A 22,001-nucleotide genomic window follows, 5' to 3' on the forward strand; every position below is an offset into this window, starting at 1 on the left:
TATTTATATATTTATATTTAGATAGATAGATATAGCTAAGAGTATATAGTTTTTTGTTTTGCTTTGCTTTGCTTTGCTTCAGAGAAATGCAATAGTTTATCAAATAACTAAATGTCTGTGATGCTTCAACAGGGCTCAATTTTAACAAGTCAAATGGGCTAAATTGGAAAACAGGTTTCAGCAAATCACACTTATGTACAAGCCTATATATTTTCAGAAAGAATTTGTCTTCAAATACTGATGCTGGTTGATTTTTTTCTTTTTAAATTTTCATCACATTTGTCCCAAAAGATCTTTAAATAAACCAAGAACAGTTAGAGAAGAAAACTCTTTCCCTAATTCCCCTGCTTTTGTTTGGATTGCAATTCACATTTGTAGTAAACTGAGAGAGGGATTGTGAGGAGTAGAAGGAACCTGCCAAGTTCCTTCACAGATACCCAAACAATTTAACTTGAGCAACACCCATGTCTTTCCAGTTCTCTCACTCTCCCATGTGCCTCGGGCTGCTTCCCATTAGCCAGGGCCCTGATGTCACCACCTCCTTTGGAACACTGTCCTTGGGATATCCATTTGGCCAGGCAGGCTGGTGGAAGGGTCTTGGGTTCCCTTAATATCTGGAAATGTGCTTTTCTCTCTCCAGTTCAAATATACTAGCTAGAAGAAGAAAAGAGAAACAGATAGATTAAGATGGCAAGTGGGAATGTAATTAGTGTTCATTGGTGCAAATGTCTGTAGATATAATCACTTCAAGAGTAAGCAGGACATGGTGTCATCTTTAAGTATAGGAACAGTATTTATTATGGTGAAAAATTACACCCTTCAAATAGTGTATCCATTAAGAATCAATCAATCAAATTCCAAGTTTTATAAAAATCCTTTCAACCAAAACATTTTCAAACCCATTAATGAACACATTACTGAAAATAAGTTGAGTTTAGAATATACCTCAACATACACGGAACTTTAATGATAAAAATAAGTGAGAAGAATTTCTTTTTCTTGTCTTACTCCCTTGGAGAATTTAAGATGGATTCTACGATAATCTGTATCCTAATATTTTCTAACCTCTTTCTTCTGCTGCTTATTTGAGTAATTGCAATAGATTTTCCATTGGGTTGTAGTGAAGATTCAATGAGTTATTGATTATGAAGCACTTAGAACAGTAAGTAGCATGAAGAAACTATTATTACCATTACTATTATTGTAAACTGACCACAAATATAATTAAAACCAATATTCTTACTGTACAACCAAATAAGTTACTCTTTCATAAGATCTCTTAAACAATTACCATTATCTTACCAAACTCTCAAGGTAAAAAAATCAAAAATCAAAAACCTTCTACATATTCTTTATTCTTTCTTCATATAAGGTACTCATTTTTCTGTTTTATATGCTAGAAACATTACATCTATATAAATACATCCTATATTATTTTGAAAAATCATCCCAGGACCAATATACAAAATGCATTTTAAAAGGTAGGTATGTTCTCAGCATGAAGACAAACTTGAAAGTTATATATGTTTATTGCATGTGTGTTGATATTTTGAGGTTTCTTTTGCCTCTGATTGTTGGCAAGCAATTTCAGCAAGGAAATAACCTCTCAGTTTATAAACAGATCAGGTTAAGTACCAAAAAGAATATGGAGATAAACAAAACAGGATACATCTATATAATTTTTTCCTGCTCCTTTTTTCCTGTGGTGCTCTTTCATCCATACTGTTAGTCATTTGCTATCAAACTAGAATCTTCCCTATCTCTCTGTCTGCTTGCCACCCACTGAAAAACCATAGCTTTGTGCTAAGAAAACTTGGTATAACTGTATGCCAAATAAATATATCCACATCTCCAGATGGGTGTCCATTTGAATCACTGCATTCTGTAATTTTTTATCGGTTATAGTAATTGCTCTTTTTAAACAACCTCATAAAAGAATTTTTTTTCAAAAACAGGGAATAAAGTCTTTTTTCTTTAATAGAAGATCCAAAGAAAGCAAAAATTTCTTATGAGGATATAAGGTGAGGGGCAATTTCAAATATATCTTTGCAACATTCTTCACATCTACTCTCCCACCTTTTACTGAACACTTGCCCTCCTACTATTCTCATGTCTTCTCAAACAGATTACTACAAAAAGCTCCAGTTTCTCTATCTCTTGTCCTTTCATCTGCTTCCAGTACATTCTACAGTCAGTATCATCTCCCTTGTTAATCTCCTGCCTGGAAAAAAAAAGTTTCTTATTTTTAACAGAATGAAAACCAAACCCCTTATCTTTCCATGCATGGTGCTTCATGATCTGGTCTCAACATGCCTTTTAATTTCTTTCCCTCAGAGCCTTTGGCTCCAGCTAAACCAAATATTTTCTGTTGATCAAACTCCATACTTACAAACTTTACTTCCTTGGCTCCTTCTGGCTCCTCTCTTTGGAATGACCTTTCACAAACTTTTCTTCTTGTGATCTAACATATATGTATTTACATGAACTAACAGAGGTTTAAATAAGTAAGGAGTTTATGTTTATCATGTTTAAAAAAAATGTCCAGACATGACTATCCAGGACTGGTAATATGATTTCATAGAACCATGGGGAGCCCAGACTACTTACAGATTTTATTCTTCTGTTTGTTGCCTCATGTTTGCAAAAAGGCTGCTCCATCACCATTACCATATCTACATTCTAGGCAGGAAAGAAGGAAAAGGGAAAACATCATGTGGCAGCTAAGTCAATCTCCTTTTTAAAAATTTCCATATCCAGAAACTTCCAAATATATTTCGTTGGCCAGAATTATATCATAATTTAATCTTAGCTATAAGGGAAGCTGGAAATTATAGCTGTTTACTAATCACATGCTTGTTCTGAAGAAATCAGTGTTATATGAATCAGAAAGAAAAATAAGGTGGAAATAATATGCATTCATCAGCATTGATCATACCCTTTAAGACTTACTCAAGTAGACATGTTCTCAAAGAAGGTATCCTGAAGTCTTTCAGACAACTGCCAGTGCCATTTACCTCCAGCCTTACTTGTTGTTTATTTTCATGATTATCTCACTTTTCCTTAAACTCTGCAACTTCATGGTGATCTTTGAACCCTCTAGAGCAGCAGGCACAAAGACAATACTTACTATTATTTGAGTGATAAGTTTAACTTTATACATGAGAATGAAAAAAGCAACTGTTTCCTGTATTTAGGTAAGGTTGTATTCCCTTGTAGCAAAAGCATGACTTATAAAACTTTATGTAGGACAGGCAAGCTATGGCCTGTGGGCCAGATATGGCCACAACCTGTTTTTGTATGGGTAAGAATAGTTTTTACATTCTTATAAGGTTCAAAAAAATAAAATAAGAATAAGTGATAGGGACTGTATATACCCTGTAAAGTTAAAAATAGATACTCTCTTCCCTTTTACAGCAAATATTTGCCAACCCCAGACTTAGATAAAAATGTACCATCTTTCTCCTTTTCATAGTTGTATGTCATATGTTATTTAAGGATATGGTTATAATATCCCAGATTTACTGGAACTCTCACTGTCCTTTGAAACCTTTTGTATAAGAAAACCTGCCAACCTCCTCTTCTCCTGTCAGGAAAAACTAAATGGCCTATCCATAAGTTATATTTTTAATGATTTTTTTAGGTAATAACGTTCTCCTGTTGCTATATAAATTATTAAGAAAAAAATAGATGGGCATCCCCAAATAGGAATAAGCATGAGACCCAGTGAATTCTCTTTATATCGTTAGATAACTTTAGTATTGTTGAGCTGAATGGAAAAAGCAATCTGTTCTTGTCTTGGCTATCCTTTATAACCTGACTGCATCATCCAAGCAAGTAATTTGGGGATGTATATATAAAACAGTCACCTAAAAGCTGTTTTATTTGAATGATGCGTAAAGTATTTTAAAACTTATTTTAATGAAGTATAAAATCTTCCTAACTGTAAGTTCAAGAAAGACAGGGAGCTATTTCATCTTCATTGTCACTGAAGCCTCCAGTGCCTATTGCAAAGCCTGGTAGAGAAAAGGATTTGTTTAATAGTCACTGTGTATGCATGGGTGTGTATATGCGTCTACCTCCCCTTCATCCCAAGACAATGAAGTTTTGTTTACACTATCACATGTCACCATCCATTAACACTGAGCTAATCATTATATGGAAGAAGTTAAGAAGTTCTACCACACAAATTCTACTTTTTCCATGTAAGTTCTACTTTCATATAAATTTAGAGTCCTGGAAAACAATACATGAAGAAAGTGGGATTTAGAACTTTGACACAATTTCTGAAGGTCAAATCTATAGACGTTAGTGGAATCAGAATCAACAGAGGTGCAGTCTGTAATTCCATGGTGCCTCTCCATCACTTGATTTCCTTTCCTATAAACACTGCATGTCCTCAAATTAGGGGAATTTCTTAATAAAAATAACTCATGTATTCCTAAGTAAAGCAGATATTCATAATAGTACTCAGTAAAGGTGTAGAATAAACTAACCAAAATATTAAAGCCTACTATATTAAAACAAAAATCTCAGGGAACAAACCAAACAAGTTCCTTTAAGAGCCTTGGGACTTCTATGTTACATTTAGAAAATGTGCTGGATAAGTAAAAAAGTAAATTATAATTAAGGAATAGAAGTAGGACCATGTACTAGATTGCATACCTCTTAAAATCAATAAATTGCATTAGTATTCCCCTTACTAAGACAAGTTTACCAAGTTAGTGTCATGGAAGCATTTTTTTCCTAAAGGCATGTGCATTTGACTATAAGTTAAAATAGCACAGGTATGATTGTTACTCTGTCACTTTGTGAAGCATTTTCTCCCTCAAAAAATTTCCAGAACTCTTATGTAAGCATGATTATAAAAGTGCACATGCCATTAGTTCTGATCTTTTCATCTAAAATTTCTGTGAGAAAAGCAAAGAACTGTTTTCATCTGGATCCTGACTCAGCACATTTATCTTTTTAACTTTTAGCCACTGTCTCTGTTTACACATATGAAATACTCTCACCAGAACAAAGGTCCCAGCATTGATACGTCAACCACAAACTGGCAGTTGAGGGAATAGAAGAAGCCAGAGTCCACTGGAATTGTTCATACTCCTAATGGTCTTGTTCAGACACTATCTGGCTGAGATTCCTTTTGACACTGATCTGTCTTAGCAGGTGGCTGACCAGATTTACCTGCAGAGACCAGAAACATGCATTGTGCCATCCAAAAAGCAGAAGTGCTAGATGGCGCTCATTTGATGCAAATCCTCTGGCATGATGGTGCAGAGTCTCTCTACCCAGCCGTATGGCTGAGAGACAACTGCCAGTGCCCCGAGTGCTACCTGGATTCTGCAAAAGCACGGAAACTTCTTGTCGAAGCTCTTGATGTGAACATTCGTATTAAAGGCATGACGTTTGACAGAAAAAAGGTAATTATCTTTAAATTATCTCTCCCAAGTTAAACGAAGGTGTTAGACTCTGACAATTTTAAAAATGAGTTTACATTTGATTATATATATGACTATATATATAAACCTGTTAGTATAGAACTTGGTGCAACATAAGCATGCTCAGAAAGTAGAAGCATCAGTTGGTATATCTTTATTACCACTCTATTATTTTTAATAAATATTACCATACAGCTCATTCTTTTGGTGAGTGACCAGAAAGGTTCTCCTCTCCTCTCTCTGGTCTCCCGCTGACTCGAGGACTTTATCCCCAGGGTTCACTGCTTGTTAGCCTTGTGACCTTAGAAATATTATTTGCTCTGATACTCCTCACCTGAAAAATGTGAATAGCGCCTTCTCCCTGGAGATGCATGAGGACTAAATGAGTATGTTTATAATGCTCATTAAAAGTAGGCACTCAAAATGGTGCTATTTTGGTTATTCTTCCTGCACATCTTCAGCATTACTATTTTGGAGAGTCTTGGCAGGAATAGTAAGTGATAGCTAACGTTAAGTTATCATAGAAAGTTTGGAAACCACAGATTTAGAGGATATAGAATAAGAATTTTCAGATCTAGCCAGTTCTTATTTCTTGTGTGATATTTAAAGAGCCTCAGACCTCAGACATATCTCCTTGCTTTCAGTTCCCTTGTTTTTCAAAAGCTGATTCTATGCATGTAAGTACGTAAATTAAAAAAAAAAAAAAACAGGGGCTAATCAGATACCCTGATTATCTTAAGTAGCATTCAGACACAGAGCAATAGTGGAGAAATGAAGTATATAGAAAATAGTATACATATAGATGATCTTTGCTTTCTGTGTTATAAGGTTCACATCATGTGGCCAAATGAACATTACAGTGAATTTGAAGCTGATTGGCTGAAGAAAAGATGCTTTTCACAGCAGGCCAGAGAAAAACTCCAGAGAGAATTGTTTTTGCCAGGTAACTTTGCTACAGTCTTCAATGTCTTTTAAAACTCATGATAAGAAATGTGCTCAGAAACAAATTCAGACCTTTGTGCTTTGGTTAAAATACTATCATAGTTTATGTGGGATGTTTAATGATTTACCAATGCAGATCATCTGGGTTGAGAGGAAAAGAAATAAAGCAGTTCTAGACATTCTACAGAGACAGGAAGAACAGAAATGTGGCAAACTGGTATTTTTTGTCATCTAAAGCAAAACCTGGCACAGCACAGACACTCCATAAATGCTCACTGCAAAGAACTGGGATGACCAGAGGCAGACTTGCCCTTTCCTAATAATTTTATCTAAGGCCAGAATCACACAAAATCACCAAAGCAGGAATCCCTAACCTAGTAGTGACAGATAAAACTGTAATCCACAAACTCTATGAGATGATATACCCGACATAGAGTGTGCATGTGTGTGAGTATGTTTGTATGCAAGTATGTACACATGTGCACAGCAAATTTGCTTGGGGAGAGTTTACATGGGTCTCAAGGATCTGAGACAACACAAATGTTCAGAAAATCTGCAAGAGATAGGTTGAGTGGAAAAAGAAGATTTTATTATTGATTTGTTGACAGAAGAAAACAAATAATTAATACAGGTAAAAGGTTATTTTTAAATTATGACTTTTAGGAGATAAAAAATAGAGTTCAAGCAGAGGCACTGGGGAGAAGTGGGAAGTGTTAATAATTCATTTTCTGTATACTTTGATGATTGGTATCCTAAAATTATGTGCATCAAAGGCAAATTCTAAAAATGTGATGATTTTAATGTAGAATCTTGACTTACTAGAATGTTGACTTCTACAAAAACACCAACAAGACAAGTTTCCCTGAATTTTTTTCTCACTGTTAGCCAGATATGTTGAACTACCCTCCCTTTGAGCAAATGACCAGCCTTGTTGAACTTTCTAACACCTCTTCTGGGAATTCTGGGTCAAACAGCAAGACAGATGTTTCTTTCACATTACATACCTTTCAATCTGAAATTCTAAAACAGGTGCAGTAATTCTCCCTGGGTCTAAACACTAGACTTAGAACAGTTTACTGGGTGTAGAGACGTTACAAATTAGTCAGCTTGAACCACATAGCTTCCGCTTGCCCTGTGGTTATCAATGGGGTATCATACACTCCCTTCCTGTTCAAGCAGAGGCCAGTCTTGTCAAGAACTAGATTCTTTCACTCCTTTAGTCATGCCATTCTGATAACTGACAAGGTTTGCTCTAGTGCTTTCTGTCAAAACCTCTAGGAGTTCATTTTCCTCTTCATCTAGCCCAGGTGGCTGGTGGAATCACCTTCCCGCAGTGAGTACTTTGCTAGATTCTTAAGGAGTCTCCAATTACATAACTGAGTAGCAATTGTTTGGGTCAAGTAGTAGTATCAGGAATGTATTATTGTTTTTTATTTATTTTAGATTTCTTCTGGGACTCAAAATATTTTTCCTTAACTCTGTCCTAATTTTGTAACCCTATTGGATTTTACTTTAATTTCCTGTAAGTTATTCTTCTGATTATTTCAGGGAATAAATGCCAACTTTTTATTATTACAGCTTAAGCTTTTAAGCATTGTAAAAGGATATGGCCATCCCCCTTTAATATTTCTTGCTGAATGCGGTTTTTATAGATCACATCTCTCAGTACTAGCAGGCAGTAGCAAAATGGAAATGACACTGCACACTGTTTAGTGGAAAAAACTGGTCACACTGACAGACTGCAATCATGAATAATATAAGGAGAACTGGCTGCTATTTAGACACTGGAAAATATTTTAATGGTTTAAAACAAGGTCAGATTTTTTAAATATATTCTCAAACTGTGCAGTTGGTAGATTAAAGAAGAAAGTAATGGGCAACTTTTGGAATATTGCCTCTGGTGTTTTGCCTGCAGAACTTGACACCTTATTTCACTGCCCTTGAATATTTTTAAGCATTTGTATTCTAGAACATGTAAACAAACTCAGTTACATTCATGAAAGGATTTTGTTTTAAGTCCTCAGTAGCAGTTTCCTCTTCTGCTCTTTCCTTAGAGTGAGAAAAGCCTTTTAAAATCTGGTATCAAGATGCAGACCACTTTTCCTTGATCTTCCTTTGGCACTAGATGTTGGACTCAAAAATGAAGAAACAAATGATAATCAGCCAGAAAAAACTCTTGTCATGGGACAGTCACAGCTGGAAGAAAGACATGGATAATAATCATACCCTCATAAATTTCTATTCAGTTGCACATATCTTAGGCACCTATTTTATGCCAGAAACTCTGTAAGGAAACACCAAGTTAAAAAAACAGACATGGATTCTTTCCTGAGGAAAGTCTAGGAGGGAATGCAAGCAATGAAAACAAAAAAAGTATAATACATTATTTTAAGTACATTAAAGCATGCATAAAAGGTTAATTCTACCATAGAGGAAGGAATCTGAAGAAATGAGGAAATTACCTTCAGAAGGGAAGTAATACTTGAGCTGGAATCAGTTTGAAAAATTTCAGTTTTGAAGAATCAGTTTGTCATACAAAGAGAGAAGCTAAGGTAATTCTTGACAGAGAAAAGGTTATGTAGAAAATCATGAAAGTGTAAAAAATAGCAGGATAGATTTAGGAAACTGCAGTTAATTTAATATCAGTGAAGTTATAATTGTTAGACAACAGAGATGACAGGGCCAAACCATGAAGTGGCCTAAGTGCCCTTCTAGGAAGCTCAGTCCTGAACCTTCAGGCAAGCAAGGTTGCTCGCCACAGAGCGCAGGTGTGTTCCATTCCACTAGTATCTCAGGTTCATTCTTTTCCTATAAAGCCAGAGAAATGAGCTCAAGATCTTGGTAAGTTTAAGAAGATTGCTTTATTTTGTTTAGAACATTTTACACCTTCACAGTTATGCTTTTCTAATTTTGACCAACATATAATTTCTCAATTGCCTGCAAGTTTGTGAATATCTCTTTAGCTTCCCTTTTCTCCTGTTGCATCCTACCCTCCTCCAGTGTGACCCTTTGGTTTTTGGTTTGTATTTATCTTACAGAAAAGAGTGAGGTGATCAGATCTGTGTTGTTGATAGGTCTTGGCCCCAGCTGTCTGTGTTGGCTGGTCTGACATGGGGAGATACTGGGAGCATAGCACAGCCTAGAAGAGTCCTGTAAGAGACACTGAGGACTTAAACTAGGAAGTTTCAGAAAGGATGTTGTGGAATTTGTATTCAAGAGAAACATATTGACTTTTAGGACAAGAGGTTGCTGGCCCTGTTTTCTAATCTCCACCAATTTAGAACTTGACCTCTAAAGCCCAGAATATGAACATTTCCAAACATAAGGATGAAAATTGAAGACCTCAATAAAACACTGGAAATACGAAGCTTTTTATGTAATTGTATTTTAGCTCCCATGTGAAATTAACGTAATTATACACTCATTTTTGTGACTAATTCTGAGGTGCAAAATTTCCAAAATATAAAAGATAGGAATAAAATTAAATAAAAAAAAACAATACAGAGAATGATGTTATATATATGAACCCAAATATTTGTTCTTTTTGGCATTTAGTGTCAGAACGAATGCTTATTTTCCTACCCATCTCTTTGAATTGATACTGAAATATTTGCATATTATTCTCTGACTTAGCAATATGTGTTATTACAAATTGAAACTAAAAAGGTAATTTGAAGAAAATCTCTTTTCCATGGAAGCAGTATTCTCAGTTTTCTCAGCAATCCTGGGACTGAATACACTGCACAGTCAGAAAAGAACATTTCTCCTCAATTCAATATGCCTGTCTCCTAGCAGAGCAAGTTTTCACTGATCTATTTAATTAGATTACAACTTTTCAATCCATAGCTATAACCCCCTCCTTTGTTTCAAAAGGAGCAGGCTCCAAGAGGGAATAAAAACTCCAAAGAACTGTCACATCCCTCTGAAAACCCTGTGCTTTGCACACACAAACAAGACCCCTTTCTTGCACAGGGCCATGTGCTTCCGTGTAGATGAAGATTTTTATCATAGTGCAAAGAACAGAGTTAGTTTGGTACAGGAGCTATTTTTATAGAAACTTGTCAAAAAAACAAAACTCACTGTTTTTTGTTAAATTAGTAATAAACACATTAAGTCTGTGTTACTTAATGTGATACTTGCATGTGATAGTTCACCCCTGTCTCTAAGCCTTGCCCCATCCTTCACCCATTCTTGAACCCCAGAGGTGGGAGTCTGCAGTGCAAGTCAGGGATGAAGTGAGGGTATTTGTTTCACATATTAGTCGGAAAAAACGTGTAGGTTGTTTTGTTCAAGCTGCCTTAAAATGTCCCAACTGTATCAGGGCTGCCAGATAAGAATGACTTCAGAACAGTTCTGTTAAAACAACTGCATCAGAGCAATCAAGCAACCTCGTCATGTGCCCAAATGCATTCCCTTCCCAGGGAAGGCCTGACACAGATTCCTTCCCTGAGGCCACACAGGCTCACACTTGGATGCACAAATTGAAAAATAGCTCAAAGTCTTCATATGTTTTAAGAAGCAAGTCTCATTCTATTTTGCCTTCATATTTGAAATGGACCATTGACTTTCAGAGAATGTCTTCCGGGTTTTGATGAAATGAATACATCTTGATAATATGGTAGCCTAAGGGCCTGTGAGTTTATGAATACATGTTTTGCCTCATTTTTCCTTTGTGCCATATTGATATATTGCAATGTATCCTATTCTTTTTTGAATTACATATTATTTATTGTTTCACTCAATTTCTGCATTGTACTTGGTAGACTTGGGCATAATATCTAAACAGCCTAATGTCCCTACATGGGATGAGCCCATCTCTGTCCTGTAAGTCCAAGATGGGAGATTCACATCCTCCGAAGTGCTTTGCTGTGCCCTAAATCCAGCAGATGCCACTAATCTGGAGGATGTTCATACCTCCATCTGCCTTATTTTTGGTTTCACTTGTAAACTCTACATACAATCCTCTTCCTTTAAAACATTCTTAGGTAAGAGACATTAATTGTACTCTTTAAAAAGTAATTTTTTTGGTGGTTAACAACTTCATAAAACAAAATATCATGGCATCATCCAATGTTAACACAAAACAAGACTTTGTAAAGCTCATGCTTTTCAAAGCCTTGAAAAAATCTGAGGTTATTTTTTAGAACCTAAAGCAAAACTTTTTCAAAGAAGAATTATCACAGTCTATCTCCTTTTCATATTTTTTTCAGTATACTTGCCACATCAAAAATTAAGGAAAAATATACTTGCTTTTCTTACTCTTGGAAAAGTAGTTTCCTGTAGTTACACCAAAGTAAATTTATTTTCCTCTTTTTTCTAAAGAGAGTAAAAATAGAATGGACTTTCTTTAATGAGTAAAAAGCCTCCTTTTCTCTCAAATCAGCCTTATTTTTTCTTGCAGCCCAGGAGTGAGTTTTATAACACTAGCAGCTGGACTGCAAATTTAGAATTTATAAATTTAGAAAATTCCAAAGGACGGCAATTTCAAAAAGTGAAGTTGGATTGCTTTATATGCTGGCTTCATTTTTACCAAACCTACACATAAGTTATAAATTTAGCCTGCCATTTTTGCAAGTGCCTACACATCAGGAGATTCACCAGCCAAAAAAAAACTGAACTGATTAAAAAACTGTTCCTTCCCACTTCTGGATCCACTTGGGCTTCTTCAAGATGGCAGAACATTAAATGACACAACTTTAGTTTGGGGAGAATAGATATTTTCATCACTTGCTTCTTTCAGGTTCCAGTCCCAAACTTTCAAACGTGCTCATAGGAACAACAACAAAAAATTCATTGAAACAACTTTTTAAATTTTTCTATTGTAAGAAAAAAGTTAATTTTTTTTAATTGATGTTGAAATTCATACATTTGGTTGATTTGCCTAATTTCTAGCTGAGCAAATTAGGTAAATAATTTTTAAGCTCCACTGCATTCACTGGGTTCTCTAGCTTTACTAGAGTTGTTTAAAACTGCTTTCAAGAGAAACTTGTGAAGAGGAAGTGAGTTAATATGTAAAGTGCAAAACTGCTCTTCATCCAACATGGCAATTCAGAAAGCAAGTAGATACTATCTCTGTCACACACGTAAAGACTTTGGAGGATAGAAAGGTTGAGTAGATTGCAGACCTAACAAGGCTCAGGATCAAGAACACTCTTAATTTCAGTAAAATACAGTTCTTATGGTTAAGAGCAAAGTTACAGATTAAGAAAAAGAAGATAGTAAAGTTAGAGAATTTGTTGAATGGAGTAGAGCTTAAAAATTATTTACCTAATTTCCTTGGCTACAAATTAGGCAAATCAACAAAATGTGTGGATATCAACATCAGTATGATGGACACACTAAACGGGGACTTATAAAATGATTTACTTGAGGCAATAAGATAAAATGAAAACTAGAGGAAAGATGAACCCTCTGATGGGAGCAGATGGTCTTAGACAATCCTGCTCTACACAGTCTTTCCCATCTTAGCTGATGGCAACTCCACCTGCCCAGCAGCAGAATCATTCTTGACTCCTCCTTATCTCTTATACTGAACATCCAAAATATCAAGAAAATCTACTAGAGCTATTATCAGACTAATTCAGAATCCATTGATCTCTCACTATCTGCACCACCAGCCGTTTGTCTGAACTACCAACCTCATATGCCTCTTCTTCCTCTGCCTCTTCTCCTACTCCTTTGCCAAACTTCCTGCTTCACCTTTTTTAAAGCATTGCTGTATGCTGGGCACTGAGCTCAATGCTTAGCATTTATTGCTAAATTTAATCCTAGCAATAACTTCACAGAGGCAGCATTATTATTATAACCATTTCACACATGAGGAAAATGAGGCTGATAGAAATGAAGTAGTCCAAAGTCAGAGACAAGAAGTAGCAGATCCAAGATTTGACTAACCGTCACCTGCTCTATTAAACACCATTCTATCATCCTCCTCCTCTGGTATGTGGTCACCGTAATTTCTATGGGCTCCTCTCTGTGTTACTGCAGTTATTGGACTGAATGCTCAGTGTCTGTATTTGACTGTCTTCCCCACTAAATGGATGAAATCTGAGAAGTAACTAATATTAGCAAGAGATATAATTTATTGATCTTCTACCATGCACTGTGAATTTATTCAGCAAATATGAGAGTGCTATATGCCAGGCACTGTTTTAGGTGCTGGAGATGTAGTGGTGAACAAAACAAAGACTCTATCCCTAAGGAGTTAATGTTTTGGTTTGAATTCAGATTTGAATCCAGATCTGTCACCTTCAAACCTTGAGTTATTAACTTTGACATAATGTCCCTACCAAATTGGACCTGCATCATCATCTCTATACATACTTAGTAAGTTCCCAATGAACTAGCTTCGGAAATGAAGACATGACTGACAGGCAATTCTTACATGCTTTTGTTGACTGAAAAGTTAATATGAATCAACTGAGTTGAGACTGCCAAAAAGGGTTAATTAGATTTGGGTTGCATGAATAAAAATGGAGTAGCGAGCCCACCATGCAGGCATGGGCCAGACCACACTTACAGTATTATGTCCGGTTCATGACATCAATGCTGTTATAGGGCATCAGTAAATTTGAACACGTCATCCAAAGGAGAGTGTGTAGCACAGGGCTTGAAAGATATAAAACATAAAAAATAGGGGGAATAAAAAAGGAAATACAGTGTTGGAAAGAAAGTCTTAGCGCAGTAGCTGTCTTTATGCATATCTCCAAGACAGCCATGTTCTATATGATTCTGGAGCACAGAATTAGGATTTTAAAAACAGTGATAAAGGGAGACTGTTCCTCAGCATAAGAAAGAAGCTGGTGACAATTGGAGGTGTCTGGAACCAGTATGGGCAGTTCCACAAGGAGATGTGTGCTGTGGAATTCAAACAGATCAAAAGGATATTCTAGTACATATCCATTGACATCATAAGGGGTAGTCACAGCCAGGACAGAGGGTAAAACTGAATTTTCTGTTAGTCCTGACAACTATAAAGAAGTCTGAGATAATAAGTCCCTTCTTGACAACCTGTGGTGCTTGTTTTCCTTCAACATAACACTTATTTCCTAAAATCTGGAGTCAAATTATTTATATGGATAGTCCAGCTCTGACATGTATGAGCTGTACGATATTGTACAAGAAAGATCCTTGTGCCTATCACCTCATCTAAAAAATGGGAATAAAAATGGAATGTATGTTAGGCAGTTGTTGTGAGGATTACAAGTTTGTATAAAGTGCATAGAAGAATGCCTGCAATCATCACTGCTCAATAAAAGTTACCTCTCATTTTTTCATGTGTTTATCACACACTGCTGTGTAGTGTCACTTCGTTGTTTCTTGTATTCTTAATTTCTCTAACTAGATGATCACTCTTGTCAGAGGACTAAGCATATAGAATATAGCAGATACCTAAAAGTCCAAAACAAAATGTGTTTCTCTCCTTTCAAGCAACTTAAACTTGTTTAGAAGCATCTTTAATACATTTTCAGGGAAACATTCAATTTGGTGGGATTGTCACCTAGAGAAAAGATTTTATGGATTTCTCCATTGTTTAAAATACTAAAATGTGCTCAGACAGAATCTCATTTTTCAGAAGTTGCTTCTAGGCTCTAGTCATCATTAGGAAAAAAACAAAGGTTTGTTTGGGATACAGAACATACCAGTTTGCTGAAAACTACTGGGTGCCAGCCTTGGACTATATACCAGGGAAGGGAAGGGGGCAATCATGGTAAGGAAACAAAGGTAAATGACATGATCACTGTGATTCGCAAGGAACATACTGTTTCTGCAAGTTTGCAAATACACACTGTTTATGTATTACAGTCTAGAGGAGAGAGAAAGAGATGAGGTCGTGCCTGACCCACCCTTGCTTACTTTTCTATTTCACTTCCTACTTCCTCCACTTTGCCCCCCATGTGTAGCCTCAGTAAATTTGAGTTCCTCCAACAAGATAACAGATTCCACCTCTGCCCACTATCCCTGTCCCTGAACACTCTTCTCTCTGCCCTTGTCATGACTGGCCTCCCTCAGGATTCAGCTTAAATAGCATCTGTTCAGCTAGACCCTCTTAACCACCCTATGAAAATAGGTTCTACATATCACTCCCAGTAATTGTCAATACAACCACCTGTTGTCCACTCCTGCACTTGCCAACATGTTTATTTCTATTTCATTGTTTTCTTTCTTGTTTACACACTTCTTCCCTCACAAGGGCAGCAATCACATTTATTTTTATTTGCTAATGCCATCTCTTTCCCACAGCAAGCCTTTCAACAAATATGTGTTAAATAAGTGAAAGGTCATTTCAACATACTGTGTAAGCAGTGTGGCTGTGGTGCAGAGCAACACTGGGGGACCAGAGAAGACAGCCATCTAACCCACTCCTGCAGATCTGACAAAGAGCACTGCTGGTGCCTGCCAGAGCCCCCCAGCATTCTTCACCCATGCCGGCAGCTTCCCATGGCAGGACTGCCGCTCTGCTGGAGAGCTTTCTCTGCATGGCTAGGCCTGCTTGGCCAACACACAGGGAAGACCAGAAAGATCTAGAAGTGAATATCCAGAGAAGCAGCCCTCAACCAACAAGAGGTGGGTGTGGGGGTCTCAGTTTCCTTGCCCCTGCATGAGACCACTCTGCAGTATAGCCTGCAGTGTTACCAGGAGGCCCAGCAGTGCTGAGCCTTTTGTCAAAAACAGTAGCCCATTCATTAAAGCCCTTCCAGAGGCTTTCTTCCCTGTCTCCTTTCCCCACCTAGTAGTGCCTCCAGAACTTAATGAATTGCCTACAATCAAATCCTCATCTTGTGGTTAGCTTTTACAAGATCTAAATCTAAGAGAAGGCAAGTGACCAGAATCTTGAAAGACATGTCAAATTCACTAGAAAAGAAGTAAAAGTATGTCCCTAGATGGCAGGATCCTCTTAGAGCAGAGAAGAGACTCAAAGTACTATTTCTACTCAGATGCCTCTCCTCTACCAGGGGTCAGATTTTGCTTTTGGGTGGGCCCCTACAAAGAATTTTCAGGAAAAGAGAGTAAGAGACAGGCCGTTCCTCAGCACATTGGGTTAGCTATTTCAAAGCCAACAGCAAAGTTCAATGCAGGTGGACAGAAGTTATTTCTAAAAGCTTGAAATAACACATTGCAACTCAGCAGGCTGCACTCATGAATCTTTAACTAAGAGCCTCTTTGTGTCTCTGCCTTTTTGTGAAATACAAGTCAGGATCCAAGAATGTAAGGCTTAACCCTGAAAAGGAAACCCTGTACAAACGGTTCCTTGAAAGCCAGCACGTAGCCTGTTCATAAATTTTATGATGTGTGAAGCACATGTTCAAGGAAGTATTTATTAGTAAGGCCATAAGTTAAATTAGAAAGGGTGGTTCATGCCTTGAATATTCCGTCATTTTCCATACTGTTTATGTATCCAGACCCAAGTGTGAAATTTCAATTTGCTTTTAATGTATTCACCTGACAAATGATTTACTCAAGTCAAATGTGTTTTCTTTTGGGTTCCCAGTAGTTATGTTTTGCAGTTGGGGGAGACTGGGAAAAAGCTTTTAAATTACTCTTTCAGCATTGAAATTTCTGTGTAAATTTTATAGAATAATTTCACTGGAGGATTTATTGTAATGTAGTTTATTTCTCCCTGAAAATTAGAGTATTTTATACTGGGGATACTGTTTAGTCATGGTACTGTCTCTAAAATTCACATTAGCATCACCAAGAGTATGAATGGCTCACATTAGAATACAGGTGCTGTGATGGACCATGGCCCCCCTGTGTTGATTTTTGCAAAGCTCCTGCCAGGGCACACCAAAAATAGAGCCTAGGCTGGAAAATTACAAACTTTGTGGAACTTAAAAGGCATTGAAACTACCCTGTGATAGTAAAATCCTGTAAATACGAAAATATTTATACAACAGACTATGTTGTCTATGGTACTGATAGTTTTGCTTTATATATACACTGGAGTTGCTATGTGAATATGGTTATTTTTGCACATGTAAAGAGTAACATATTTATTGAAAGAATCTAACTCAATCTGTATACTGAAAACTGTGTGTGTGTGTGTGTGTGTGTGTGTGTGTGTGTGTGTGTGTGTGTGTGTTATTCTTTAATGGGAAAATGACTCATTTAGAAACAAAAATTCATTAGAACGTGCTTCAAGTGTATGTGCCTGTATAACAGTGTGTGAGCAAAGCAGATGCTTCTTGAATCCATCAACTAGTCAAAATACAAACTCACAGTTTCTAAAACACATCTTGTGAAAAAGTTTTTTTTCAAACTATTTATTTATCATAACTTCATGCCACACAAGTCACTGAAACTCTCTCGCAAGTGACAACAGCCTTAAATAAAACCTAACCATCATGGATCACTGAAATACACTGGCATAAATCAAAAAAAGAGACTCTAGCTGACTTTTAAGCCTTGGTTCATTTCACAAAAGGTGAATAGTGATGTTGTTGCAGTGTTGTGCAATGAAACCTAGTCATAATGTTTTTTCTGCATTCAAAAGCCTGACTAGGAGCCAAGGTTTATCTTTAAACACCCATGCTTGAACAAGTTCAGACCAAGTGTTCCTACTTGTAACTTGCCATGCTTTCCTTTTTATCTAGTAGATTTCATTTATAAGAGACTGAATAAGCTACAAACACTCAGACATTGGACATAAAAATAGAGGTGACAACTGTATTTCAAGGCATCAAATGTTTGTTTTATGTGTAGTTGTTAAAACTACAGACTTTGTAATCAGTTACCTGGATTTGACTAATTAGCTCTGCAAATTATTAGCTGCATGACTCAGGTCTCTCTTAACCTCTTCCATAACATGGGAATGCTGAAAGCATCTATTGCATATATATATTATGGGCATCAAACCAAATAGTATATGTAACACACCTAGCACTGTACGTAACACCTAGAAATTACTCAGCAAATATTAACCATAATAATAATAATAATAATTAGTAGTAGTAGTAGTAGTAACAGTGTAGTAGTCTACTATGTGCCAGGTGCTGTACTAGGCTCCTTGTATAATCTCATTGCATGGTCAACAAATGATCTGCAAGATAGATATAATTATGGATATTTTAATTATTTAAATTTAAATTATTTAACTTTGAACTATTTCAATTAACATTTAAGTTACATTATTCTAATATGAATCATTTAAATTAAGAGATGGAGGCTCAGAAAAGAGACCAAGAAACTAGATGATAAGAGGCAGGACAATGATTCAAACCCAGGCCTCTCTCTACCTCCATGTTCTTTACTCATGTCCTCTTTTATCCAGTACCAGTTACTTGAAGCCATTAAATTTATTTAAATTTGTTAAAATTAAACGATGTGCAAAACTTAGTTCTTCAGTTCCTCTAGCCATGTGCCAAGTCTCAACAGCCACATGTTGCTAGTAGCTATGGTACTAGATGGTGACGATATAGAATATTTCTAACATCTCAGGAAGTTCTATTTGACAATACTAGAACCTAGATCATATTATTTCCCCAGGCTGGTTTGCTCTAAATAGGACATAAGATTTTTGTTCTAAATATTATATTTAAATTAACATTTAATGAATATAAATGTTTTGCTCTAAATAATATAACAAAGATTCATCAACAAATTAGTTAACCTTTTTTAATAAAGACTACATATTTGCTATAGATGGCCCTGAAGGCAATAGCTAATCGATCTAACTGTCTGTACAAGAATGAAAAATATGCTCTTGGCCAGACCATCAGAGTGCCCAAGAACTAGGAGAATCCTCAGTTATAGTTTAAACAACCTTTTTGCACAATAAGAATGAATGTATATGGGAATTCCTCAAGTCAATGTAAAAATGCCATATGAGTCTTTAATATCACAGCCACCTCTGATACTCTCTGGGGTGTATTTTCATTTGGAACTCAATATGTTTAAAGCTGTCTTCAATATTTTTTAAGTTTCTGAATATAGTCTTAGGTGTAAGCTTTGGAAAGGGGATTTGTTATTTATGTCCTTAGCACTGATATTTTGCCCAAGATATTTTTCTCCTACCTGGAAGCCAAATGATTTTTCTACTTAGACAGCCAATAAATATTTATGGCGTTTATCACCTTTTTGCAGATCTTTTTGATGGTGTCAGATATTACAAACGGGAAACTTTACATGCAAAGCAATGGGGACAGCAAAGCAACTACAGAACCCAATATTCAAAACATAGCCAAGTATACTGCCTCTTAAAAATAGGCCGTTTCATATAAAATTCAATCCTGTTTGATTTTAGAAGGAGTAACTGAGGAGACTTGGAGAACTTCATGCATGTGAAAGGATAGATGGCATCGTAGAAGGAGCATTAGATAAAGGATCAGGACATCCTCCACGGTATCTTAAATATACTTGAGCTACAGCATCTATCATACTGTGTTTTATTTGTCAGTTTCTATGTCCAATTCTCCCATAGACTATGAGCTCTAAAACCTACTGCCTATCACATGTCTTATGACATGGTAAAATGTAGCTTTATTGAAAAACTAAACAAATAAATAATTATTGGGTAACTGATATAACCAAAGAATATCTAGACCTGTATTTTGACCATCTCTCCCCACCAAAATTGTAATTATATCTGAAAACATTCACACCTCATTGTCTGCTACTGTTCTAGCCAACTTGCTCTGGATACAACATAGCCTGTGTGCTAAGCTGCTTCTCTTGGCCAAGGAGATTTAATTAACATTAAATTTTAGGTTTTCTCAAGTGTAGAAAACACTTCATAAACAATGTTTAAAAAAGAAAAGAAAAAGGAAATTCTATATAATTCTTTCAGTTCTGGTTAGTTCCACAGAGAGAGAGGACTTAAAAGGAGAAATTAGGAACCAAGATCAGTGGCTGAACATAAACTTGACTTCCTGAGAAGATATAAGTCATTTGGACCTCTGGATTTTATTGAATATTAAAGAATATTAACATAATCCAAAAGAATTAATATAACCACTAGGGAAGCCTAATTTACAGTTTGCAATTTAGGCCCCGGAAACTCTGCCTCATTATGCAAGCTGTTATGCTTAATAACCCAGAAACTTTGGCAATTTATGCAGTTATAGTCTGATTAGGCCTTCTCACATACACATACCTGCTCACCTCTGAAAACGTCCATATGCAGCTTGCTGATGGAAGAGCGGGAGGTGGCTTCCTTATTCTTAAACTGGAGGCCTTGGGGTTGTTTCCTGTAACATGGCACATATTCCATCATTAGAAAAGTGAAGCATTGCTCAGGATGATATTGAGATCACAAGATCTCATTCTGTTACTTGTTAGGAAGGCTTGCCTTCCTAAGGAGAATTCTTTACTGAAAAATAAAGAACTCAAATGGATTAGCTAGTTAAGTCTTCCCTGAAAGCAGTTGTCGATATCTGAGTTATTTCCCTTGGCAAAATTACATTTCCTTTGAGTCACACCACCTTTGGGAGAGCCCAGTTTGAAAGCAAATTATTTTTGATGTGTGTTTTGCTTTCTGCTTTTTTTTAAGTAAACATTTTTATGAGCATTTAATCATGAGGAATCAGTGAGCTAAGGCATTTAACTTCTTATCTTCTGCACCATTTTCACCAGAGGGTCTCTGCATCTTAGGACCACACCTCTCATTTTTTCTTCCCCATGGACAGTTTTTGCTAACTTCAAAGAACAATCTGATCCCAGAGAAAGCTTCTTATCAGGTGAATAAGAGGAAGAAAGAGCTGTACTTTCCAAGGCAAACACTCTCCCTACCCTCAGGAATAGGCATATGGTGTTCTAGTCCCCCATTCTGATTTTATCACTTACTGGGAATTGAGCAATATCACTTGGCCATTGAAACATGCAGTGTCTCAGAGTTATTTCTAAGCAGTGTCCAGGCAGAGAAGTCTTAGGGACATACATATTAAGAGACATCCATAAGCTAAACAACATTCTGTCAACAAATGTGGCATAGTGACTACCTGTCAAGGGTCAGGCACAGTTGTAAGCAAAGCGTATAGTAAACTGGATGGCCCCAGGGAAGAAAAGCTGGCAACTTGGGCATTTCTAATATGAACAAAATTTGGTAAATTCCGTGATAAATGAAAGGTCAACTTGAATGACTTAGTCCCTTCCCTGAAGTTCTCATTGTATGTAAAACAATACAATCCCATCTGGTTTCTTCTTAATTCACAGAATGCCAGTACTGGGGCTCAGAGCTCCAGCTACCTACTCTGGATTTTGAAAACGTTTTAAAAAATGATGAGCATGCATACAAGTGGCTCTGCAGCCTCAAGAAAGTAGGCATAGTGCGACTCACAGGAGCATCTGACAAACGAGGAGAAGTTCTCAAACTTGGGAAAAGGATTGGTTTTCTTTATCTCACGTTTTATGGGTGAGTCACCAAATAGTTTGTGCTCTATCATTATTTATAAAGCTTGACACATTTCCCAGAAGGGGGATTCGTTTGACTGGTGATACAGAAACTTCTATAATGTCTTAAGCAGGAAGTCAGATGGGAAGATGAGTCTAAAAGTGGAATTTCTCCAAGAATGACTAGGAGCCTTAAAGTCCAAGACATCAGATGCCAAAGACAGGCTAATTATAAGTGGTGTATAGTTTGCTAAGGCTGCCACTACAGAATACCACAGACTGGGTGGCTTGGGT

At 36.5% G+C, this 22,001-nt stretch overlaps 1 protein-coding gene and 1 long non-coding RNA gene across 3 annotated transcripts in view; one reads left to right on the plus strand and one right to left on the minus strand.

Moving 5' to 3' along the window:
* Positions 1 to 520: 520 nt before the first annotated feature.
* On the minus strand, positions 521 to 6,069 carry LOC108404858 (uncharacterized). 2 transcript variants are annotated; one of them, XR_005059644.2, is made up of 4 exons: positions 5,627 to 6,069; positions 2,950 to 3,096; positions 2,608 to 2,679; positions 521 to 654 (listed from the first exon to the last, which is right to left on the minus strand). It is a non-coding gene; the product is annotated as an uncharacterized lncRNA (long non-coding RNA). The 2 variants fall into 2 exon arrangements; XR_001855031.3 differs by lacking the exon at positions 5,627 to 6,069 and adding an exon at positions 5,013 to 5,115.
* The window catches only part of BBOX1 (gamma-butyrobetaine hydroxylase 1), a 45,347-nt gene continuing 28,391 nt past the window's right edge, over positions 5,046 to 22,001 (plus strand). Inside the window, exons 1-3 of the mRNA XM_017672654.3 lie at positions 5,046 to 5,420; positions 6,267 to 6,381; positions 21,531 to 21,729. Coding sequence (XP_017528143.1) covers positions 5,202 to 5,420; positions 6,267 to 6,381; positions 21,531 to 21,729 — 533 coding nt within the window. The 5' untranslated portion in view covers positions 5,046 to 5,201. The remainder of the gene's footprint in view (positions 5,421 to 6,266; positions 6,382 to 21,530; positions 21,730 to 22,001) is intronic.

This window comes from Manis javanica, chromosome 11 (assembly GCF_040802235.1).
Source record: "Manis javanica isolate MJ-LG chromosome 11, MJ_LKY, whole genome shotgun sequence".
NCBI lineage: Eukaryota > Metazoa > Chordata > Mammalia > Pholidota > Manidae > Manis > Manis javanica.